Below are 19906 nucleotides of genomic sequence, written 5' to 3' on the forward strand. Positions count from 1 at the left end.
TAACAATTCAGATCTAGCCCCTTGAAGCTGCTTTTTGACCAACGACTGATCTATGTTGCAAGCAGGGCAGGTTAGAAAAACAACTAGCCTGCAGTGAGGTTTGAACTCACGACCTCCGGTCAAGCCGGGCCGGTCCCGGCGTTTTTTCAGCCTGCCCTGCTTGCATCATAGATCAACAGATTCGGTGAGTCTGCAATGGCTTTCGTGGTACTTTCACTTTTCAGTTATTATTGTTGTAAATGTGACAACTTGCTTACTGTCATTTCGTATCCGACGTTGCATCCGTAAGTTACTTGCTTGCCAAATGTATGTACGCTGCCATTAAATTGTCCATTTAAGATAGACGACGGTGTGCCACAAGAAACTGGAGGGCATCTGGGTGGCAGGTTTGACCAGATGCCGGTCGACTGACAAGTTAAAATCGCGTTTTCGTTTGCACCGCGATCGAGTTCGAGATGGTATCCAGGTTCGCATGAGTAAGTCACCGAACGTTTGAACGTAAAGTCGTTTTCGTCTTGTGATTGTTGGTTGGTATAGGAAGCATGTAAAACGATATTTGGACGACCGCACGAAACCGCCGCGCATGTTGGAGCTTGTTCTGGCGACCAAACTCTATAAAATACAGACATAATGTGGGCACTGAATCTCGATCTTCATACAGTTTTACAAAAATAAGGACGTATGTGCCACAGTGCAAATGAGCTATTTGAAAAACAAAATTTAATATGTTTTTAGACTGGAATCAGCACGATAAAATTATTCTTACGCCTTTGGGATATGCTTGGCGTGAAGTTACTTGCGTAACTGAGCAATCAAAAATAATTAAGTAAATATAGTGGACTGGTACTTACTTGCCCGCAGTACATCTCGCATTGACGCTACCGACCAGTCTGTAACCAGGCTCGCAGTTGTAATCGACACTGCTGTTGAACGTGTATACATGACCAGTTGTTAAAATGTGATCGGAAACTGGTGGAGTTCCACAAGAGACGGGGTGACATTTACTAGGACCCGACGTGGGTTCCCACCGTTCCTGATCGGTACACGTGAGGACTTTTACCGGAGACGGTTCCTGATGTTCGTAGCCAACATTACAGTTGTACGTCACAACGTCCTCGAACACAAATAGTGCTGTGCCTCCTGCATGTTAAAAAAGATTACTTAACAGGTTTTCGACGGGGCCACAACAGCAGTAATACTGTGCAATAATAATTTATATTCTAATTAAGCCTGAAAACGTGTATGGCGCAATTACCCGTAGATTCATAAGAAAATTTAAACAGAAAAATAGTACAATGAGTGAGATATTTGCTAAATTAGTTCGATTAAGTGTGGTGATGGTCCCGAGCAATCGTATTAGCCGACCTTATCATAACCCACGTTCTGCAATACAAGCTATATTGGCACCAGTCAATACTTTAGAGCAGTGGTTCTCAACCTTTTTAGCTTACGGACGGGTAAAATTCCCAAACAAAATTTGCGGACCGGTGGACCTTCAAAAATCAACTCAAAAAGTATTTACGACAAAAGTATGCCTCTTAAAAGCAAAGAATGGGAACTTCAATGTAGCCTAACGACCAATTTTCTTCTTTATACGCGGTTCGTTTTTCACATACAACTGTTTTTTTACGTTTAAGACTTAAACGAATTGAAGCCTGCTTTTAAACAGTTGGCTACAGCACAACTGCAGCATCGTGACGTACGATAAAGTCCAAATCTGACCATTATTCTATGTTACGCCACAATGGTGCAAATAACGGAACTGTCGAATTCAACATCTTTCATTTTGCAATTGACATATAAAATTGTAATATATTTGGCGGACCGGTATGAAAGTTTACGCGGACCGGCGGTTGCGAACCACTGCCTTAGAAGGCTTATTTACCTGTGACTGAAGCTGCAGTGTAAGTGCCGTGCATGAGGGAAAGGGGTTCCCCGCATGACGTCCTTTGGCATGAGGGAGGCGACGAAGGGCCGAACGTGCCATCTTCAAGACAGGATAATGAACTTGATCCTATAGCGAAAAGATAATTATGTTTAAAAGGCGTTGTCTTTTTACCTCTCTCCAAAAAATTGTAAATGGTGTATTTACGATTAGAAAATATACTCCTAAAAACGATGATAATCTGTACGGCTAATTTGAACCTTTCAAAAAGAAACCATCGTCGCAGATGTACGAAACAGACTGTCCGAAAACGAAGTCGATTGTTATGTTCACTTGGGTCCCGTGCATCAAGAGGGGCGCTTTGCCACAAGAAATTGGTTCACATGTTGGAAGAGCTAAGATATCTGGGACTTCAAAAACAAAATAAATAAAGGGTTATACATTTGGTATTGCTTTTTTAGTTCTACATCCTGTAAACTCGGCATAGTTGATTTTAAAAGGTCGTGAACTTTGATGGCGTTAAAAGAAAGGAATATTTCACCCACAGTTTGGTTTAGGCTGTTTTTTACACATACTAATCAACTGTGGTTTTAAAGTCGGGCAAACTTTACGGGAAATATGGTTGTAAAATTACCATTTGGTTTAATTAGGGTTATACTATGTTGAAGCCTGTAACCAGGACACAGTCATTATATCCAGCGTTTTGTTAGTTGGTATACAAATATTACGTCACAAAAACAAAGAGGCATGGGGCGAATTAGGAAGTAAAATAATGTTTGCGACGAGTTTAAATTAGTTGGAAGGTAAGACGTTGTTTACATCTTGTTCTGGCGACTTTAATAGATATTAGTCTAACAGGTTAAAGTCTATTTTCGATGTAGGATAGGTGTTATTCTAACTTCATTTTTTGCGTTAAAAAAATCAGTACTGAGTCAATAACCTGTTACAATAATAGATTAATTACTATCACAATAAAACAAAAAACACTTTCGTCATGTTATAGCACAAAAAATTGTTACAATTGGCTTATGCTAAAAATAAAACACTGGTTGACTAAATTTAAATTACCTGATAGAGCGCTGCGAAAGTGAATACTTTTAGGTGCATCTAAAATAGAACAAAACACATAATAATTAGACTTTAGAAAAGACTTGTAATGTAAAAGATTATCATACTTGAATGTGATAGACCAACATAACTTGAAGCCGATGCGTCTATTTCACCAGACCCCAGTTCTATCGCATCACCGCTTCCAGAACCTTCTACAGATCTACGTTGCCGTTGTATAAGTGGAAGGACTGCAAAGTTTCCAATATTAATAGAATTAAAACGTTCGATATATATTTCAAGATAGTTGTAAAACAATACTCGCGAAAGATTTACGCGACAAATGAGAAAACGATACAAAATAAGCAAAACTAACATAGGGTTCTAAATAATACAGTTTAAATCGAGGCTACTTAGTCGCCGTTGGCAATAGTTATAATAAAATCAAACCTTATTTTACTGTCAAGAATTAGCAACGGAAATGACTGCTATTTTATATAAACGCCTTTATCTTACCAATTGGTGGATGAACAAGGTCCGAACGTAAAGGAATCCACTTTCGTGTATGTGAACAAACCCAGTTTCCGTTGCCCAATAACTTGTAGCCAGGTAAGCATTTGTAACTTGCTCGTCTTTCGAATGTTAAGCCTGTAATTTAAATCCCAAAATATCTGACATGTTGGCTCAGCATTAACTGAGTATGTCCAAGCACCGTCCTGTCACTACTGCGACTTTCTCAAACATACAATAGTTTCCAGAACTCGGGTCACCCTATGCTTTTTCGTGGCACGATAGGTCTACATAGATAACACTTGGGATCGCAAAATGTTTCTATAAATTAAATGTGTTAGACAATTAATAAACCCTAAAGTATCTTTTTTTATTTTTATACAGAGTTTTACTATTAACAACTCACCCAATAAAATGTTTTTTTTATCATATAATCTTAAATATTTGTTGCTTAAATCAGATCAACACATCTACCGTAGTTTGGAAACAGTTAAAATTAATTATGATGGAGTAAGCCCTATAGATCAGCCTTTCGAAGCAAACTAGAAACAACAAACGTACCGTCAAAATTGGAAATTCCATGTTGGAGTAAGGCGGGTGCTCCACACGACACAGGCAGGCAATGAGGCAAATTGTGCGAGTAAGTGCGTGTCGACGTACAAGTGCGTTGGGACTTTCCCAGCATGTAGTAACCCTCGTCGCACTCGTAGTTCACCACTTCGTTGTACTCTGGTGAACTGTTGGAAAACACCACGTTTGTTTATACGTAAATTAAAAAAACAAAATTGTTTTAAACAAAAATTAAAGAAAGCTATAAAACTGTTACAATTCTGTTTTAATTATTATTAACTGAGCTTCAGTCACGTAACCAAACGATTACACCTACATATTGCTATTATGTGTCGTGATTTTGCCGAAGCTGATAGGCTGGGGTTTGGGACACTTGACCGGTTTGCAAATAAGATCATAAGGAATTGTGGACCAGGTCCCTGTGTCAAGGCACGCCAGGGATGTATCAAACACGTCATAATGAAGCTCGTAGCCAACGTCACAAGTCACGTGGAAGGTGGAAAGATAAGTTGTCCCATCAGATTTGCAAGCAGCTGCACATGCAAGAAATAATAAGAAAACTTTTAGTAAATATATAATAATGTGTACAACTACATAAGGTGCTACACTTTAATTAACATAGTGAATGTTTATTTCAGGAAGTTCTTTTCACAATATACAGCTACAATCGGTGTAACCCTGGGGTTAGATTGGTTTTGTCAGGTTTTTCCTACACCTAATAAAGCTTTGTTTTCCGAGCTAGAAGGCTAGTATAAGATCCCTAAAGTAACGTCTTGAAGCAATTACATGTAAAGGGTATAAAAAAATATTGATACATATAGATTATACAAACATGATTCTAATATCTATACAGTTTAGAGCTTATCACTTGCAATTATTTTAAATTTTAGTCCCTAATTTGGTAGACCTCTGTCCCAGTTTTATCAGATATGTTTAGAGGTAGTGTAGTGTAGATCACTCGGTGTTAGATTACCATTTTGTGGGCAAACAAGGTGACCACAATTTTTCGCCTGGCAGGCTGGAACAGATGATGGACCCCACATTTTGTTGCTTAAACAACTCATTGTATCGACAGAGTTGGGAGTAAACTCATAACCACGGTCGCAACTGTACGTCACATTTTCCTGATAGGTCACTCGGTTGTTGCGAAGTCTGTATGTTCCATGATCAATGACTTCAGGGATCCCGCATGAAATTTTGCGGCATGTACTGGCGTCCCCTGTAAAATCATGACAACAGAAAATGGCAAAGAATGAAGCCAACTAAGAAAAGGACACTAATCACAATACCTCTTCCAAACTTTTATAGTGTGTTAACTCATAACAGTACCTTAATATTTTATGGCTGATATTGGTAACCTTAATATAAGCTGAGGCATAAGTAACAAAGTAATCCCTATAGAGATGTATTTAATGTTTATGATTAAAATAAAGATAAACTTTTTTTAAACCACAAATCTGCTTAAATTATACCATCGGGCGGCATTTCTGGAACGGTCCATTGGCGATCAGCTGCACACGTGATCTTGTAGTTGATGACGTTAGAACTGAACTCGTGACCCGTAAGACATTGTGCCGTAGCGATATGCTGGTAGGTGGTGCCGGTATAATGACAGGATGACAGCCCTGGACAGACTGGTATACCACAATCAACTGGCGAACACTGCGGTTGGCTGCTCCACTCTTTATTGGCCTGCGCGAAACCCATTTATGAACAAATGTATACCATAGAATTTATTTTGGGTGTAATTACATTACAACGTGCTGCTAAATCAGTGCTTCTCAACCTTTTTTTGCGGCGACCCAAATATTAAACGTAAGTATGACAACTAAGCTTTGGCGACCCAGTTGTTTTTGCTTGTAAGAGAACAAAAAATAGGCATTAGATGATTAGCATAAAGAATTTCGAATTTTAATAATTATCATTAGACATTACTTGTATTGCTTCCTTAATTTTCTTAATTGGGAAATATTGCTCAGAACGAATCTCAATTAGTATAAACAATTAAACATGTGAATTACTGCAGTCAGCGACCCAATTTTGGGTCGCGACCCATAGGATGAGAAGCACTGTGCTAAATGCTCAACATTATGGATAGTTTATCGCAAAAATCGCTATGCCAGTGGCGGATAACAAATCGAAACAACTACAAATCCTGAGAAAGGTATATACAGGCTGTCTATGTGACAAATCGTAAATATAACACTGTCGTTGTCGGATGGCATACAAGCGTTTTACCATCGTAAATCGTATTATTGTTACTATACCTGACATCGAATGTCCAAGTCTCCAGACGACAATTCATAGCCGACATCACATTGGTATTTAACTACGTCTTGGTAGAGGTTAACTTTAGAAGGCAAAGTGGTCATTGTGACGTGTTCGATAACTGGTAAGTCACGACAAATTACAGGTTGGCATCCACCAGCTGGTACAGCTGGATACCAAACCTCATCTGACGTGCAGGTCACATGATGCGTATTTGTCTCTGTTTCAGCGGATCTGGGAACAGAGTTAGGTTTTTGTTATTCTGTAGTTTTTTTACAGTTGTTCGGTTATTTAGGGCAGGGTTTAAATAGTTGGTCTTGGTTCGCGATATCATTCACTTTGGATATCGAAACTCTTTATATATCAACAGCAAAATTTCATGTAAGAGACTTGTCTTCCTTTTTAGTTTTACTTAGTTTGAGCGCGGTTAGCGTTTTCACACGTCACATACACAAAGCCTCGTCGAATATCGCGACGACCTAAAAAAGTTATATCCAGGTGGGGGATAAGGAGTTGCAATCTGATCTTTTTACAACAACATTTTATGCTAACGTAAACTTCATGCATTTTTCGCAAACTGTAACTAGAAAAACGCATCATATTTAAGCGATTTATAATGTTCTCGTATCTACATTTATATTTCACAAATAAACACTTTAGTGAACACCTTTAAATAAATATTCGAAGCCCAGAAGAAAAAAAACGATTAAATATTAATAAAAACACAACACAATTTTAGTGGGTTAGATGAAGTTATTTTTGCTCTACCCGTTGTTCGATGCGAGGAATCACTTTGCTAGCAGCTCATCGTAAGACACGGATTTACTAGGTAGTAATAAGTGACTTAACGAGACTGTTCACCGTTCAACTACCTAACTGTACAACGCAATTAGGTCACAAAGGAACCGTTTTTTTTCACAATGTAAAGCATTAATGGATCATGTCTTGAAGTCTGTCGCCCCCTAAACCAAATCCTAGACTCGCACCTGCGCTTGCTGTTAAGTAAGTTTTTGCCCTATCGCGAGACGTCGCGCATTTTTTGTGGGTTGTGCCAAAAAGTATTTGTCAGCATAATTAATTTTTCTATAAGAATAAACAAAAGCAGAACACAAATTTGTAATTACTTTTATAAGTTGTTAAAAAAAATTGTGACAAACATACAGTTTTAACAGAGCTATTCAATTAGAAACAAAATAATTTGGCACTGGTAAATTTGGGTCCTGGTAAAAAGTATTTGCCCTAGCTTTAAGTGTAGTTACGTCAGCCATTAATAGGACTATTTAACAAACATGTTAAAAATAAATATGGACCAATCGTAATCCATGAAGTTTTTTAATCTGATTTATTTACTACACACAGTAATATTACGAAAATAAACAATAAACAATGAAAAAAATAGCACAACTTTACCTTATCTTGTGACCAACGTTGCAAGTATAAGTTGCTTTGTGACCGAAAGTAACGCCATCCGCGCTAACTGTAGCCATCGGGATCGGTTCCGGTGCTCCGCAAATGACAGGTAGACAATACGGAGAAGCCAAACTAAACGTACCTATATAGTAAAAATGGCATCAGTGAATTGCGCTCAGGAATTATTCTATGGTATAGTTTTTCCATATGTTATTTTTACAAACAATTAAGATAATGTTATTTTACAATTGCAATTACATCTCTCATATTAATAAACCATGAATCAAAGTTAGGCGATTAAGTTGAACTATGAGATTTTTTATCAGTTGGTCTAAACTAACAATAAGGCTATATCATTATGCTTAAAAAGTTGCTTCATTCTTTCCCAGCCTAAATTGGTCACGCATAATAAGTACTAATCCCAACCATTGTTTGTGCAGGAAATTCGTGGCACGCCCTCCATGTAGTAACCGATGTCACAAGAATACTCCAAAACATCTGGATAAAAGACTGATTCCATGCTGGTGGCTGGCCAATACGCTTGAGTAAATTGGACCTTTCTGCAACAGGTAAAGCAATTTGAATATATTCTATTTTTGTTTACAAATGCCAACAAAACTACGTTTTATGCCAACATTTTCTTTCATTGCAAGATATAAGCTTTTTTTAACATAAGTTATTACCCGTTCGTGATAAGCGGGACAGCGCCACAAGAGACTGGTTTGCAGTGGAAATCGGGCACTTCCCAATGACCACTTGATTGACAGGCTAGACTTCGTTGGTGGCTTAATGTGGGAGGTTGTAATAAAAAACCGCTGTCGCAGGTGTAAGTCACCTGCATGGAAAACAAGTATTATGAATTGTATGGATTGACATTTGCAAACATTTGTATCCATTTCAGGAGTTGTTAGTTACACAAAAACGCGATTTAACAACTTGGCCAAGCGAAAATATGAAAATTCTTGCAATTTGTTAATATTTATTTAACTCCTTTATTGAAACAACTTAATAATTAGTGTTTGAAGATATTTTTTGAAATTATAAAATATCGAGCATAACGCCCATGTCCGTTATTTATCAGATGTAAAATAAAAATCTATTTCGCCTGCAAAGTAACCTACTATCAGTCTCTAGAAAACATTACAAACAATACAATGAAAACATAAATTGGGTTCCATTAATAATTTAATATTGGAAAAAGAAAACATTTCTCACTTTGATATTATGCTAGATCATTTCAAAGAAATGTTTGTCGTAATTTACTTAAAAATGGGAGGCTATACAATGTACATTTTATAAACTAGCATGCTACCTTTTTAGAAATATTTTCTCTCGGGATTTACAAACAAACAACATACCAACACAATTTTCTACCTGTTTTAAGCTGAAATTTATAAGGCCGAAATAAAACCATGCAAATGTTTTCATATGTTTTACTACATCGTTTTTATTTGTTAACTTTTAGCCAATAAGCTAAAAATCACTTACCGAGTCTCCATAAACATGTCCGGTACTCGCAAAAGTGGAATTTACAACCGCGGTTGGTTCTCCACATGGGACAGGATCGCATGACCAATCACTTACATCAGACCAAGCGGCCGAGCCAAGACACTCTGTAGTTCCCGAACCTAAAATTTCGGCAAAAATATAGGTATTATTTAGATTGACATATTAACTTATGTGTGTTGATGCCCGATGCCATGGACGTTGCTGCATCAGACGTTAAAAATACAAATTGGTAGACTGTTGAAACAGCCCTACAACTTCATCAAAAAACAAAAATTATATACCTTGAACACTTGGGCTTAAATGATATATCTTTTGCTTTCAACCATGTAACAATCTTTGCGATTGTAAAAAAATTAATAACAAAATCAGAACATACCACATTTCGAAATTTATATTCAAGGGTCAAATATAATCTTACGATGATTACCATGCAGGTCATATCCCACATCGCATTGATAATTCAGTACAGATCCGAAAATTGTTGACGTCACATTAACTCGTGCATGTGCGACCTCAGGTGGCTGTTTGCAATCGTGGGGTAAACAAGCTGGAGAACTCGACCACGTCCGATTTGCTTGGCATCGAATCTCAACAGGACCTAAACGGAACACTTTATCTGAAATGCGTTCTGGTAAAAATTATTTAACAAATAGTGAAATAGGTAAATTCCGGCAAGATACATTACTAAAAAAAAAAAATATTTTTTTTAAAAAGCTCATCTGGGGAGGCATATAAAATTATCTTACAAATATACACAACTAATTTTTATAGATTACGGGAAATTATGTTTTCGCGATGGAACTGATATACCTGCGGCATAATGACCGTGATTGCAAGAATAACTGGCAGATTTCGTAAAAGTTGTTCCTTTTGAAACAAAGAATCCGTTTTTGATTGTCTTTGGCATTCCACATGACACAGGCTCACAGATCGGAGGAACTCCCATGTAAAAACCCTACAAAGAGTCATTTCTTTGAACAAATGTTGGACAATAACTGGAAGTCATAAGGTTGTTATGCGGCAAAATTTAGTCAAAGTGATGCCTATTCAACAAAAAATATCAAAACATTGCGTTAATGATAGTGTCGCGAAAAACTTAAAAAAGATCACAAAAACAATATAAGATAGCATAAATACCCCCCAAAAACATATATTTTAATTTGGGCAAGATTATTATCTTACTCTTGCTTTAACCTAATTATACGCGATTGTGCAAAAGTTTGTCAACATTAACATTCGTCAGCGTAACACCTTAATTTAAGAATTTGCTAAAGACAAATACCGCGATTTACGAAGAAAATAATTATAAACTTAATCCAACTTTCATTTAAGCAAAAATGTAACTTTTAACCTTAAAGTCTCCTTCGAAAGCCGTGCATTCGAATCTTTTTGACAAATTGATCAAGTCGTGACCTCGGTCGCACATGTAGACAACCTCCTCGCCGTACGTATAGTTGCGTTGTGAGAATGTACCGTTAGCGACCGCCGGGGGAAGAGGGCAATGGACTCTCCGGCAGGTGGGCAAGTGGTTGATTGTGGCACCGCCGGGTCCTAGCTCAGCGCCAAACTGCCAGCTTTTGTCAGCTCCGCATACGGCATTAGTAGGACCGGTTAGATAGAAACCTTGAGATATAAACAATCGGAAATGACTGCGCGGTATAAGCCAAACTTTTAAAGTTACACTAAATGTAGTGTTTTACATAATAGAAATTATCCTTTTGACCACGACTGTGCGGTAGGACACAAATGGAAATGTTTATGCATAAGGCAAATAAAAAATACCTTTATTGCAATGGTATGCTACCAGGCTCTCGTAGATTTGCATGTCTGGACTGCTTCCTCCAGTACTTGTGCTGTGCCGTACAGTGGGAGGCGGCCCGCAACTCACTGGACTGCACACGGGAATTTCCCGGTCCCACCAGCCCGTATGTAGGCAAGTCAAGGTCATGTTCGATTGCGATTCGAAACTGATTTGCAATTTGAAATTAATTAGTTTACCACACAAACAATCTTAAATATTGGGATGGTTTTAAATTTATACAGTGAATTTTTTAACAAGATTTTTAAAGAAAGTTACAAAAAGTATCTATACCCAGGGTTACAGACAAACGACACAGTTGCCATAAACAAGGTATCGTTTCCCGTCTTTTTGGAATTTCGTACAGTTGGCAATCTTCCGCAATCTTTTGGATTACAAGATGGCGATGGACTGCAAATAATATACAACATGATACATAGCACATATATATATTTACAGAGAGAAATATACTTCCATGTGTCTTACATAAAGTTAAAAATCCAGGTGCATATTAAAATACAAAAAGCTTCAGACGCTGTGCATAAGAAAATATTGTGATGTGAGCCATGACAATACGCTGCGAAACTATTGTTCATACAAGCTTTTTACAGAAATTAAGACAACGCAAATAACTTAAGTCACTAACATATAACATTTTAAAGATAAATATAGATCAGATTTTATAGTGTGTTTTCAACCTTTTTTCTTGTGACGTTTTTTAAAAAAAATTGGATTTAGGAAGCACCTAACGATAGGAATTTTACTAATTCTTTTATTACCGTAATTAAGTTTAGATACAAAACGAAATATCTTTAAAAAAGGAAATTGAAATGGCACACCGGGCCGAGGCGACGTTCAGTTTGAGAACATCTGGGCTATGGTAATTTATCGCATACCAACCTAGACCAAGTTTTTTCAGCAGTACAGTTAGCGGTGGTTTTCCCGCTTGGTAAGTATCCTTTGTCGCAGCTAAAGTCGACCGTTTCTTGGTACAAGAAAACGCCTTGTTCAGACACAACAAGCTAAAATAAACAGTTGTTATAAATAAAGGTTAAAAAGAAAATTGTGGTTACAGGGCTTTTCAGATCTGAGTACCAGTAGGCTACTCGACATCAAAATATAATACAAAAATAAAACTGCTTTATATAAAATTATAAAAAGACCTATTACTTACAGGACAATATTAACGAATTTACAGTACAAGTCATTTACATTTTACAGGGTTATAGGTCCGAAGAAATTGATTTGACGAAAATCGTTCAGGTTGATAAACAAATAGGCCAAGGCACAAGTTACTAAAAAATAAATCGTCAAACGTATGCTGGGCATAAGACAATGTTTGCATTCTTAGGAAAAATATTTACCAAATGTAAAATGTTGGCGCTGCTCTTGTTTAGCATGCTACCTTTCTTTAAAAATCTACCTGACAAATTGTTCGACTTAAGATACTATAGGTGAATAAAACTCCCAATTGAACCATTATGGTAAGTCAAGTTTGATTTTCCATTACAAGGTAAGACAAGGCTATATAGCTATATTAAGTGTAAACGGCTTATTAAAAATACCTACCCGACCATGTTTAGGTGTCTCGGGTTTGGGACATTTTACCCTAGAGCATTGCGGTGACGGGCTCCACATACCATCGGCCTGTATTGAATAATGAAATTTTATTGGGTTAGTTATAAGTACGTTAAATTATAACAGGGATAAATTGAAGTTGTAAAAGTGCTGTAAGCGCAGCAATAAAACGGAACAATAATCAGTATAAAAAAAATAGATTTTGTAACCTTGATATTATAAAACAATTATTTTACATACGCAAGATTAATCGTTTTATATAGGTTATAATTACTACTTAAAACAAAAAATACAAACCAAGCATTCGACAGACGCGAAAGTTGGGTCTACCAGTTCATATCCTCGGTGGCATTTATACATGACAGTGGAATGAAAAGTGGTCGAAGTGCCGTCCCACAAAATATCAGAGTGATCGATCTCCGGTGGACCTTCGCAGTCAACCGGATGACACATCGGTGTCGAATGATCCCAAAATCCGTCAGGCAAGCATGTTGCGTTTTCGGCTCCGTCCAAAATATAACCGTCATGACAGGCGAAGAAAACTGTCGCTCTGAAGACGTGGGAATCCCCTGGAAAATAAAGCGTAATTTAAATTGCATTTGACATTCAAGCAAGGTGAACAGGCATTGTGTGATCAGATATACACTGATCAGTAAAATCGGCACAACTCAACTGAACACAGAAAATCGCTTCTTTTTTGACAGTGGTTTTACAGGAACCTGGGTGATTGGCGAACGAAGCAACATTGACGTTGTTCATGTCGCAACGACACGCACTATTACAATATAACCGCTTGCTGCATTTGGCACCTTTTGTGATTTAGATCTTTTCCCATTTGGGTATTTATAAAACTGCTTTAACGAAAATATGGAACCTGATCAGGGTTGGGCTTAAGCACTCGCCCGCTCGCCAATGCGAGTACAAATTGCTCCTAGCGAGTGCTGATTGACACCCACTCGCCCGACTGGCGAGCGGCTTTGGCGAGAAATTTAATTAGTTGGTGTAGGTCAGAACAACTTGTGTTAAAGCACCACTACTAAGCTAAATATTACTTAACGCCAGTTATTTCCTTAAACACTAAAGACACAAATACATTTAGCACTACACAATCAATAAGGTCAATGGAAGTCATGTTCGAAGCTTGTAACAAGGACTCTCTGTCCCGTTGTATGATCGTAATAATGATTCTTTGTCCTGTTTTAAAAAACGCTTACCGGCAAACCAAAGACGTCATTGCTGCAGTGGTTAATAGTTTTAGAAAAAAGGAAAACAGGCAGGCCGTGGCTACTAAATTGTCAGTGTTATTTTTTCACTAAACATTTTATAAAATATTTCGGCTAAAAAACATTGTTTTAAGCGTAAACTGCTTTATGGGTCGTTAATTTGTTCATCCACGCATGAAAATAAACGACCAGACTTTTAGAAAAACTAATGTTTACGTATAGAAACCAAAAGACAGCTTAACGATAACCAAATAAATGACCGCGCTAGGACGTAAATGGGCAGGCGGCGTGCCAACAAATTTGGCGAGTGTTATTTTGTTCGGGCGAGTGCTGATTGATAAGCGCTCGCCCCGCCGGCGAGTGTAAATTTTTGCTTAGGAACAACCCTGCTGATGCAACAAAACGTTGTGAAAAGGGGGTTTCACATCCGTGTGTTTCACGCCTTGTCTGTCACACACCGAATACCTACCCATTGCGTCTCCATTTAGAGGAGAACCTGGCGATCCGCAGTCTACCGGAAGACACTCCGGGGGTTCGTAGTCCCACAGTTCGTCCCACTCACAAAATAGGATGTTTTCTCCAAACATTTCATGTCCAGGTAAGCAAGTATAAGTTGCAGAAGATTGATAATAAGTAGCTAAAGAAACAAAAACATAACGTAGACCGAAACGCTTTACCATGCATTATACGCATTTCCTATTTTTTAAGTTTTAATGGATTTTTATCAACAAAAAATCAAAAAGTTGATTTATCGCCGTCAATGTAATTACACGTTAAACTTCATGTTGCGGATTTGCCTGTCTGAACATAATAATTTGTACATTCAGCTACCATTTGATATTATTTTATGAGAGGAAACAGTCATTCAGCTAAACAGAGCATTTAACATTATAACTCACGTTACGGTTCTAAATAAATCTTAATAACGTTAAAAGCAATAAAACAAAGACGTTATCATTTTCATTTAACTTCAGTAACCTATATAACCAACTAAACAACAGTATATTAGTTCAACTAAAATGAAAATCTGTAAGATCACTTGTTGTGTTGAGTACGGCGTTTTCAATGTCGGGAAGCATACCACAATCCACGGGCACACATTGAGGGGCCGGCTTGTTCCATTCGCCTGACAAAGACCAAGCAAAAGTTGCAATGACAACAAACATTTCCTAAATAATAGCAACTATGTGTGGTGTTTTATTTATACAGTTTAACACCGACAATCATGCGATTGTATGTTTATTTAGGGTGATTTGGTTGGGTAGGGTAAATCGATTGATTCTATCGTTGTTAGTTTAAATCTTGCTTAAGCAACATTCGTTATGCTGCTTTAGTTTTGCGATTGGTATTAAAATAATAATGACGGCAACTGTGTCAAACACTTTTTTATATTTTGTAGTCAGAAGAGTCGACACCACTGACGAAAACCTACCTGACGGTTCGCAAAACGCATGGTCAGCTCCGAGCAAGTCGTACCCTTGATCACAGGTGTAATTAACTCCGAGTGGAAAGTGGTAAGCGTCGCCGGTGTGATGTCCGTTGTGGGGATCAATTGGAACTTCACATTGCACTGGCAGACAGGTAGGAACACTAGAAGCAGACCAGACCCCTGCGGATTAGAAGTTTTTTTATTCATTAAAGTGCATTCATAGAACGTTTTCCGTACTGATTGTGAGTAAACGTAACTATGCCATTACCAAACGTTTCACGATAGTACACTGGATTTCTCCGGGGAGGCTTATTGAAATCAGTTTATCTAAGAAAGTAACAAAGCGCTCCACTAACACAGCGGCTTTCCCTTTTTTGTGCACCAAAATGTGGTTCGGCATTACTGTTTTAGGTACAACAGAACGGCGGACTCACACTGGTAGATATAGAGTTATTTCTAGGATAAGGACTTGTCATTTCGATCCAAAACTAATTTTAATTATTGTAACAAAATGATTTGGTTTACTATCATTCACCATGACGATGACTATTCCTAACATTCTTCAACCTTTTTTTTTAAACAAAGTTGCCCTGGTTTGAATGTATAACTTTTGGAAACAATTTTCCATAGACTCCATACCAGTGATTTTTAACCTTTCATGGCTTACGGCGCCCCTCAAAAATAATAAATAGATATTATCGGCACCCGACTGGAAATTTCGAGTATTATATTGAAATGTCACTATAAATGGAACTGGAACAACACAGTCAACTTTAAAACATGCAGGAAAATGTCATTTAATGCAATGGTATCTTATCGTTCAAAAATAGGCTAGTCGATCAAAAAGGTTAGGCTATCAATTGAGCAAAAATTAGATTCTTAAAAATTCTCACATACCTATCGGCACCTTTGAGCATTAGGCCTAGAATTGGCACACCAGGGCGCCGCGGTACGCCGGTTGAGAACCACTGCTTCTACCCTTTCACTTACAGCTTGCTCTGTGATGCTAGTTCTATTAGGTTCTGTGCAGTGCATGCCTACTTCATCACAATACAATATTTACACAACAATGGATTTGTTCATTCGTGTAATATAGGCCATTAAACGGAAAAACACGTCCTAATCACGTCATCCATATTCCACGTGGCCTGAAAAGTTTAAAATGCCGATATACGCTCTAGATTGGTCTTACATTGAAGAGTACTAGTAGACAAAAAAGATTAGTCCAAGTTATGTCATAAAGGAGGTATCAAAAAATTCATAGAGGCTGTCCTGATACCGCAGTTCCATAGCGTTTCGCGCGCATTTGAAATCGCGTGGCAATCAGAAGTGAATGCGTCAACGAGTTGTTGCATTTTTCTAGCGTTAATCAGGCGATTTTAAACAGCCGCAATCTCCTAATAATCGCCGTTTTTAGCGTCTAGAATACACGGAACGTGATTTTTTTCGGACTCCGGCCGTACCCGCCGGGGGTGTTCCCGCCACAGCCCCGTTCCACCTATATGTGATTTAAGTTGTTAATCATGTGACATCTCCCTTTGAAAGCGAAAACTGGCCACACATGTCAGCTAAACTCTACAAGAACAAAACATGACGTAGTTTCACTTTTAACTAGGTTAAATACAGTAAATAAAGTCATAAATTACAATTGCTTATATTCAATGTTAAAAGGTATAATCATAATACGGTTCCCGTCGACTCCTTTAACCGCTATTCAAAATTTCAGACTTTTAGTGCGCTATATTACTACCGATTTTTTTAATAGCCACTTTTTATAATTTATATTTTAATAAAAATAATACAGCCCACTGCGTTGAAAAGCACACATACAGTCGGTGCTGATCCGAAACCAAATTAATGTAGGAATCTCGTCTATGATTTTCGATCCATACTTTAGGAAAAATATGAAGTATAGGACATATCTACTTGTGTGCATGACTGTTTGTGATAAGATTGTTTTTTTTTGCAAAATTACAACAAAGTTCCGCGGCAAACTTAACAAACCCGGATGCGACTTGTCCCGCGGCACAAGGTTTTAAGAAACATCGGCTTAAAAAAATGCCTAAAATTAATTGCAAAGAACACAAATGTATTGTTAAAGCAGTTTTACATACTCATTCATAGGGCATTTATCATTCATTAAAAAAGAATAACTAACTTAATAGTTCGATTTGCCACTCGTGTGCTATTTATACGGATATATCTCAGCAAAAATAAAGACAAAACAAGACCTTTTTTGTCCAGTTATAAGTACTAACCATTTTCAGTACAGTAGATTTTAATTGAAGAGGCAATCGTGAAGTAGCCGAGGTTACACTTGTAGTTGTAATGATTTCCGTAAGTTGTGAGTGAACCTTCTGAGTAGCCATTTACGTCTGCGTTCGGTGCCGGTCCGCAATCTTTTGGTTTGCATACTGTAGATTCCCCTGAGTAAGTACAGTTAGTAGTTAAAAATCACTGCCAAAAACAGCTAAAACATAATTGTAAAATTTACTTTATATATACGTTAACACACGAATTGCAGTTAAAAGTGTTTTATAATATTCGAAACAAAAACACTTGTTCCTTCCGTCGTTATATAAGAAGTCACTTTTATATTAAAGATTTTAAGTTTGTTCTCACTTGACCACAATTCGTATTCGGTACAAATAGCTCGTATTGGATCAATTTCGTCTGTTTTGTATCCAGTGTTGCAAGTAAAGTGGATAGCAGTCTCGTAAACATACGAGTATCTGTTTGTAAAATTATAGGTTAATCATTAAAAGGTCTAAAAATGTGCTTTATTTTTAGATAAAAGTTAATTAGGATAGATTTTAATCAAAGTATGTTATAACTCCAATATATTAAAACTTCGCTAAGTGAGACCTGGCATAAACCTTATGTCGGTTAAACAAAAACAAACAGGCCTTGTTTAAGAAAATCGGTTTAACTTAAAATTACCAATTCAATACTTTGGTCGATATTTTCTATCATACAAGTGAAGGAGTTCGTGCGTGGAACGAAAAAGTGGTGCTTTCTCGAAATCAATTTACGTAAAATAAACTTACTCGATAAACTGCGATACTGTCAGGTCAGTCAAATTTGTCACATCCGGAAATGACGCAACGTGGAATGAAGCATGGTCGTTTAAAAGCGGTGCGTGGCACTTGATACGTATGCACTCCGGAAGTTGTGGAGACCAGGCACCTGTTTCGTCGCAATTAACGTAGTCGGAGCCGTTAAGATAAAATCCAGGATCACATCTGTTAGATTTGTAAGACAGTAAAACACCATTATAAAATAAATTACGAGTTTCATTTTAAGCAGTAGACCGCTTTCAGAACAATTTTCTTCTATTTTACACGGAAAGCCATCGCGGACTAACTGAATCTGTGCATCAATAATGCAAGCGAGGCAGGCTAGACAAACAACTAGCCTGTAGTGCGGTTCGAACTCACGACCTCCGGTATACCGCTACCGTGGCTATCAACTGCGCTACACAGGCTCAAAGGGGAGCGAGTGGAGAAGTAATCAAGATCCCAATCCTTGCTACATTTATTCAGTTTTGTATTGCATATATTCAATCTTCCTTACCAATGTAAAAAGTTTTATAAAAAACTTTTGAACAAAGTATATTTTAAAACGCCACTGCTTTACATAAATTTATGGTATCTTTACAACGAACCTTCAAATGCTTCAAAATGCAATTGTTGATTCAAGATAGCGGTGCAGACGCAGAAAAACCAGCATCTTATTATACCAAATTAAAAAGGGGTCTCACGTATAGGTAGCCTCTCCTCCAAAGACCTCAGACGTGGTTTCCGACGTGGCATGATTGACAGGCGGGGACGGGCCACAAGGAATGGGGTCACAGGAGGGGATAGGGGAACTCCAGGATCGGTCGGCTTCACAAGTCGCGGTGTTTTCTCCGTGCATCTCGAAACCCGGGTTACATCTGTCATTCCATATTTATAGTCATACATAAACGGAAATGTCTAATAGAAAACAAGTTTTAGCGGATGTTTATTTGCCGTAAGATGCGGTTATTTGGGCTGTTGGAGCAACTAAAAAAATGATTTTCTAAGGCAGCATGTGAATGACTGATTTGCTAAGACAGCATGTCAATATTTCGTTATTTCAGCAAACAGTAATTGAAGTTCTAAACTTGCTTTTATATTAAAACATCAAAATGGCAGAAAAACACTTAAAAGTAAGAGCTAGCACAATTTTTGTTACTTATAGAATTTAAAAATGTTAACTCAAATTGTTGCAATAAAATATTAGGTGATAATTAAACTATATGTGCTATAATTATTTAAACACATAAATTCACGGAATACAAAAGTTAAAATAAACAAGGAGAATAATGGTATTAATCTTGGCGGTTTGGAAAAATGAATATACGAGTTTTGAGTTCTCACGTATATGATACGGTTGACTGAAAGGTATTCGATGTTTGGTGCACGAATCCATGATCAATAGCTTGGATAACAGGGCATTCGACTGGATCGCACAATGGGGGAGGGTGGCTCCATAACCCCTGGCTGGTACAGAACATGTTCGCTTTCCCAATTAAGTCATACCTAAAATCAGAATAACAAATTTTGTCGATCATTATCGAAGTTATTTCCAGACACTTCCTTAAATCGAATAACAAGCAATGAGGATTACGGTACTTGAATTTATATGCAGTATATTAT

General features: G+C 37.5%; 1 protein-coding gene across 1 annotated transcript in view; it reads right to left on the bottom strand.

Annotated features, from left to right (window-relative positions):
- The window catches only part of LOC146164379 (sushi, von Willebrand factor type A, EGF and pentraxin domain-containing protein 1-like), a 111458-nt gene that overhangs the window by 20100 nt on the left and 71452 nt on the right, over positions 1 to 19906 (bottom strand). The window contains exons 55-86 of the mRNA XM_083380719.1: positions 19628 to 19789; positions 18988 to 19161; positions 18275 to 18469; positions 17850 to 17959; positions 17486 to 17653; positions 15231 to 15407; positions 14838 to 14924; positions 14268 to 14435; positions 12906 to 13144; positions 12567 to 12644; positions 11898 to 12019; positions 11292 to 11408; positions 10982 to 11166; positions 10551 to 10822; positions 10010 to 10154; positions 9627 to 9797; positions 9179 to 9318; positions 8374 to 8525; positions 8117 to 8250; positions 7691 to 7832; positions 6280 to 6514; positions 5485 to 5704; positions 4986 to 5231; positions 4329 to 4545; positions 4004 to 4179; positions 3449 to 3580; positions 3061 to 3183; positions 2954 to 2992; positions 2146 to 2295; positions 1886 to 2014; positions 852 to 1140; positions 258 to 612 (exon numbers count right to left, since the gene is read on the bottom strand). Of these exons, the coding sequence (XP_083236845.1) occupies positions 258 to 612; positions 852 to 1140; positions 1886 to 2014; positions 2146 to 2295; positions 2954 to 2992; positions 3061 to 3183; positions 3449 to 3580; positions 4004 to 4179; positions 4329 to 4545; positions 4986 to 5231; positions 5485 to 5704; positions 6280 to 6514; positions 7691 to 7832; positions 8117 to 8250; positions 8374 to 8525; positions 9179 to 9318; positions 9627 to 9797; positions 10010 to 10154; positions 10551 to 10822; positions 10982 to 11166; positions 11292 to 11408; positions 11898 to 12019; positions 12567 to 12644; positions 12906 to 13144; positions 14268 to 14435; positions 14838 to 14924; positions 15231 to 15407; positions 17486 to 17653; positions 17850 to 17959; positions 18275 to 18469; positions 18988 to 19161; positions 19628 to 19789 (5449 nt within the window). The remainder of the gene's footprint in view (positions 1 to 257; positions 613 to 851; positions 1141 to 1885; positions 2015 to 2145; positions 2296 to 2953; positions 2993 to 3060; positions 3184 to 3448; positions 3581 to 4003; positions 4180 to 4328; positions 4546 to 4985; positions 5232 to 5484; positions 5705 to 6279; positions 6515 to 7690; positions 7833 to 8116; positions 8251 to 8373; positions 8526 to 9178; positions 9319 to 9626; positions 9798 to 10009; positions 10155 to 10550; positions 10823 to 10981; positions 11167 to 11291; positions 11409 to 11897; positions 12020 to 12566; positions 12645 to 12905; positions 13145 to 14267; positions 14436 to 14837; positions 14925 to 15230; positions 15408 to 17485; positions 17654 to 17849; positions 17960 to 18274; positions 18470 to 18987; positions 19162 to 19627; positions 19790 to 19906) is intronic.

This window comes from Ascidiella aspersa, chromosome 2 (genome assembly GCF_963924565.1).
Source record: "Ascidiella aspersa chromosome 2, kaAscAspe10.2, whole genome shotgun sequence".
NCBI lineage: Eukaryota > Metazoa > Chordata > Ascidiacea > Phlebobranchia > Ascidiidae > Ascidiella > Ascidiella aspersa.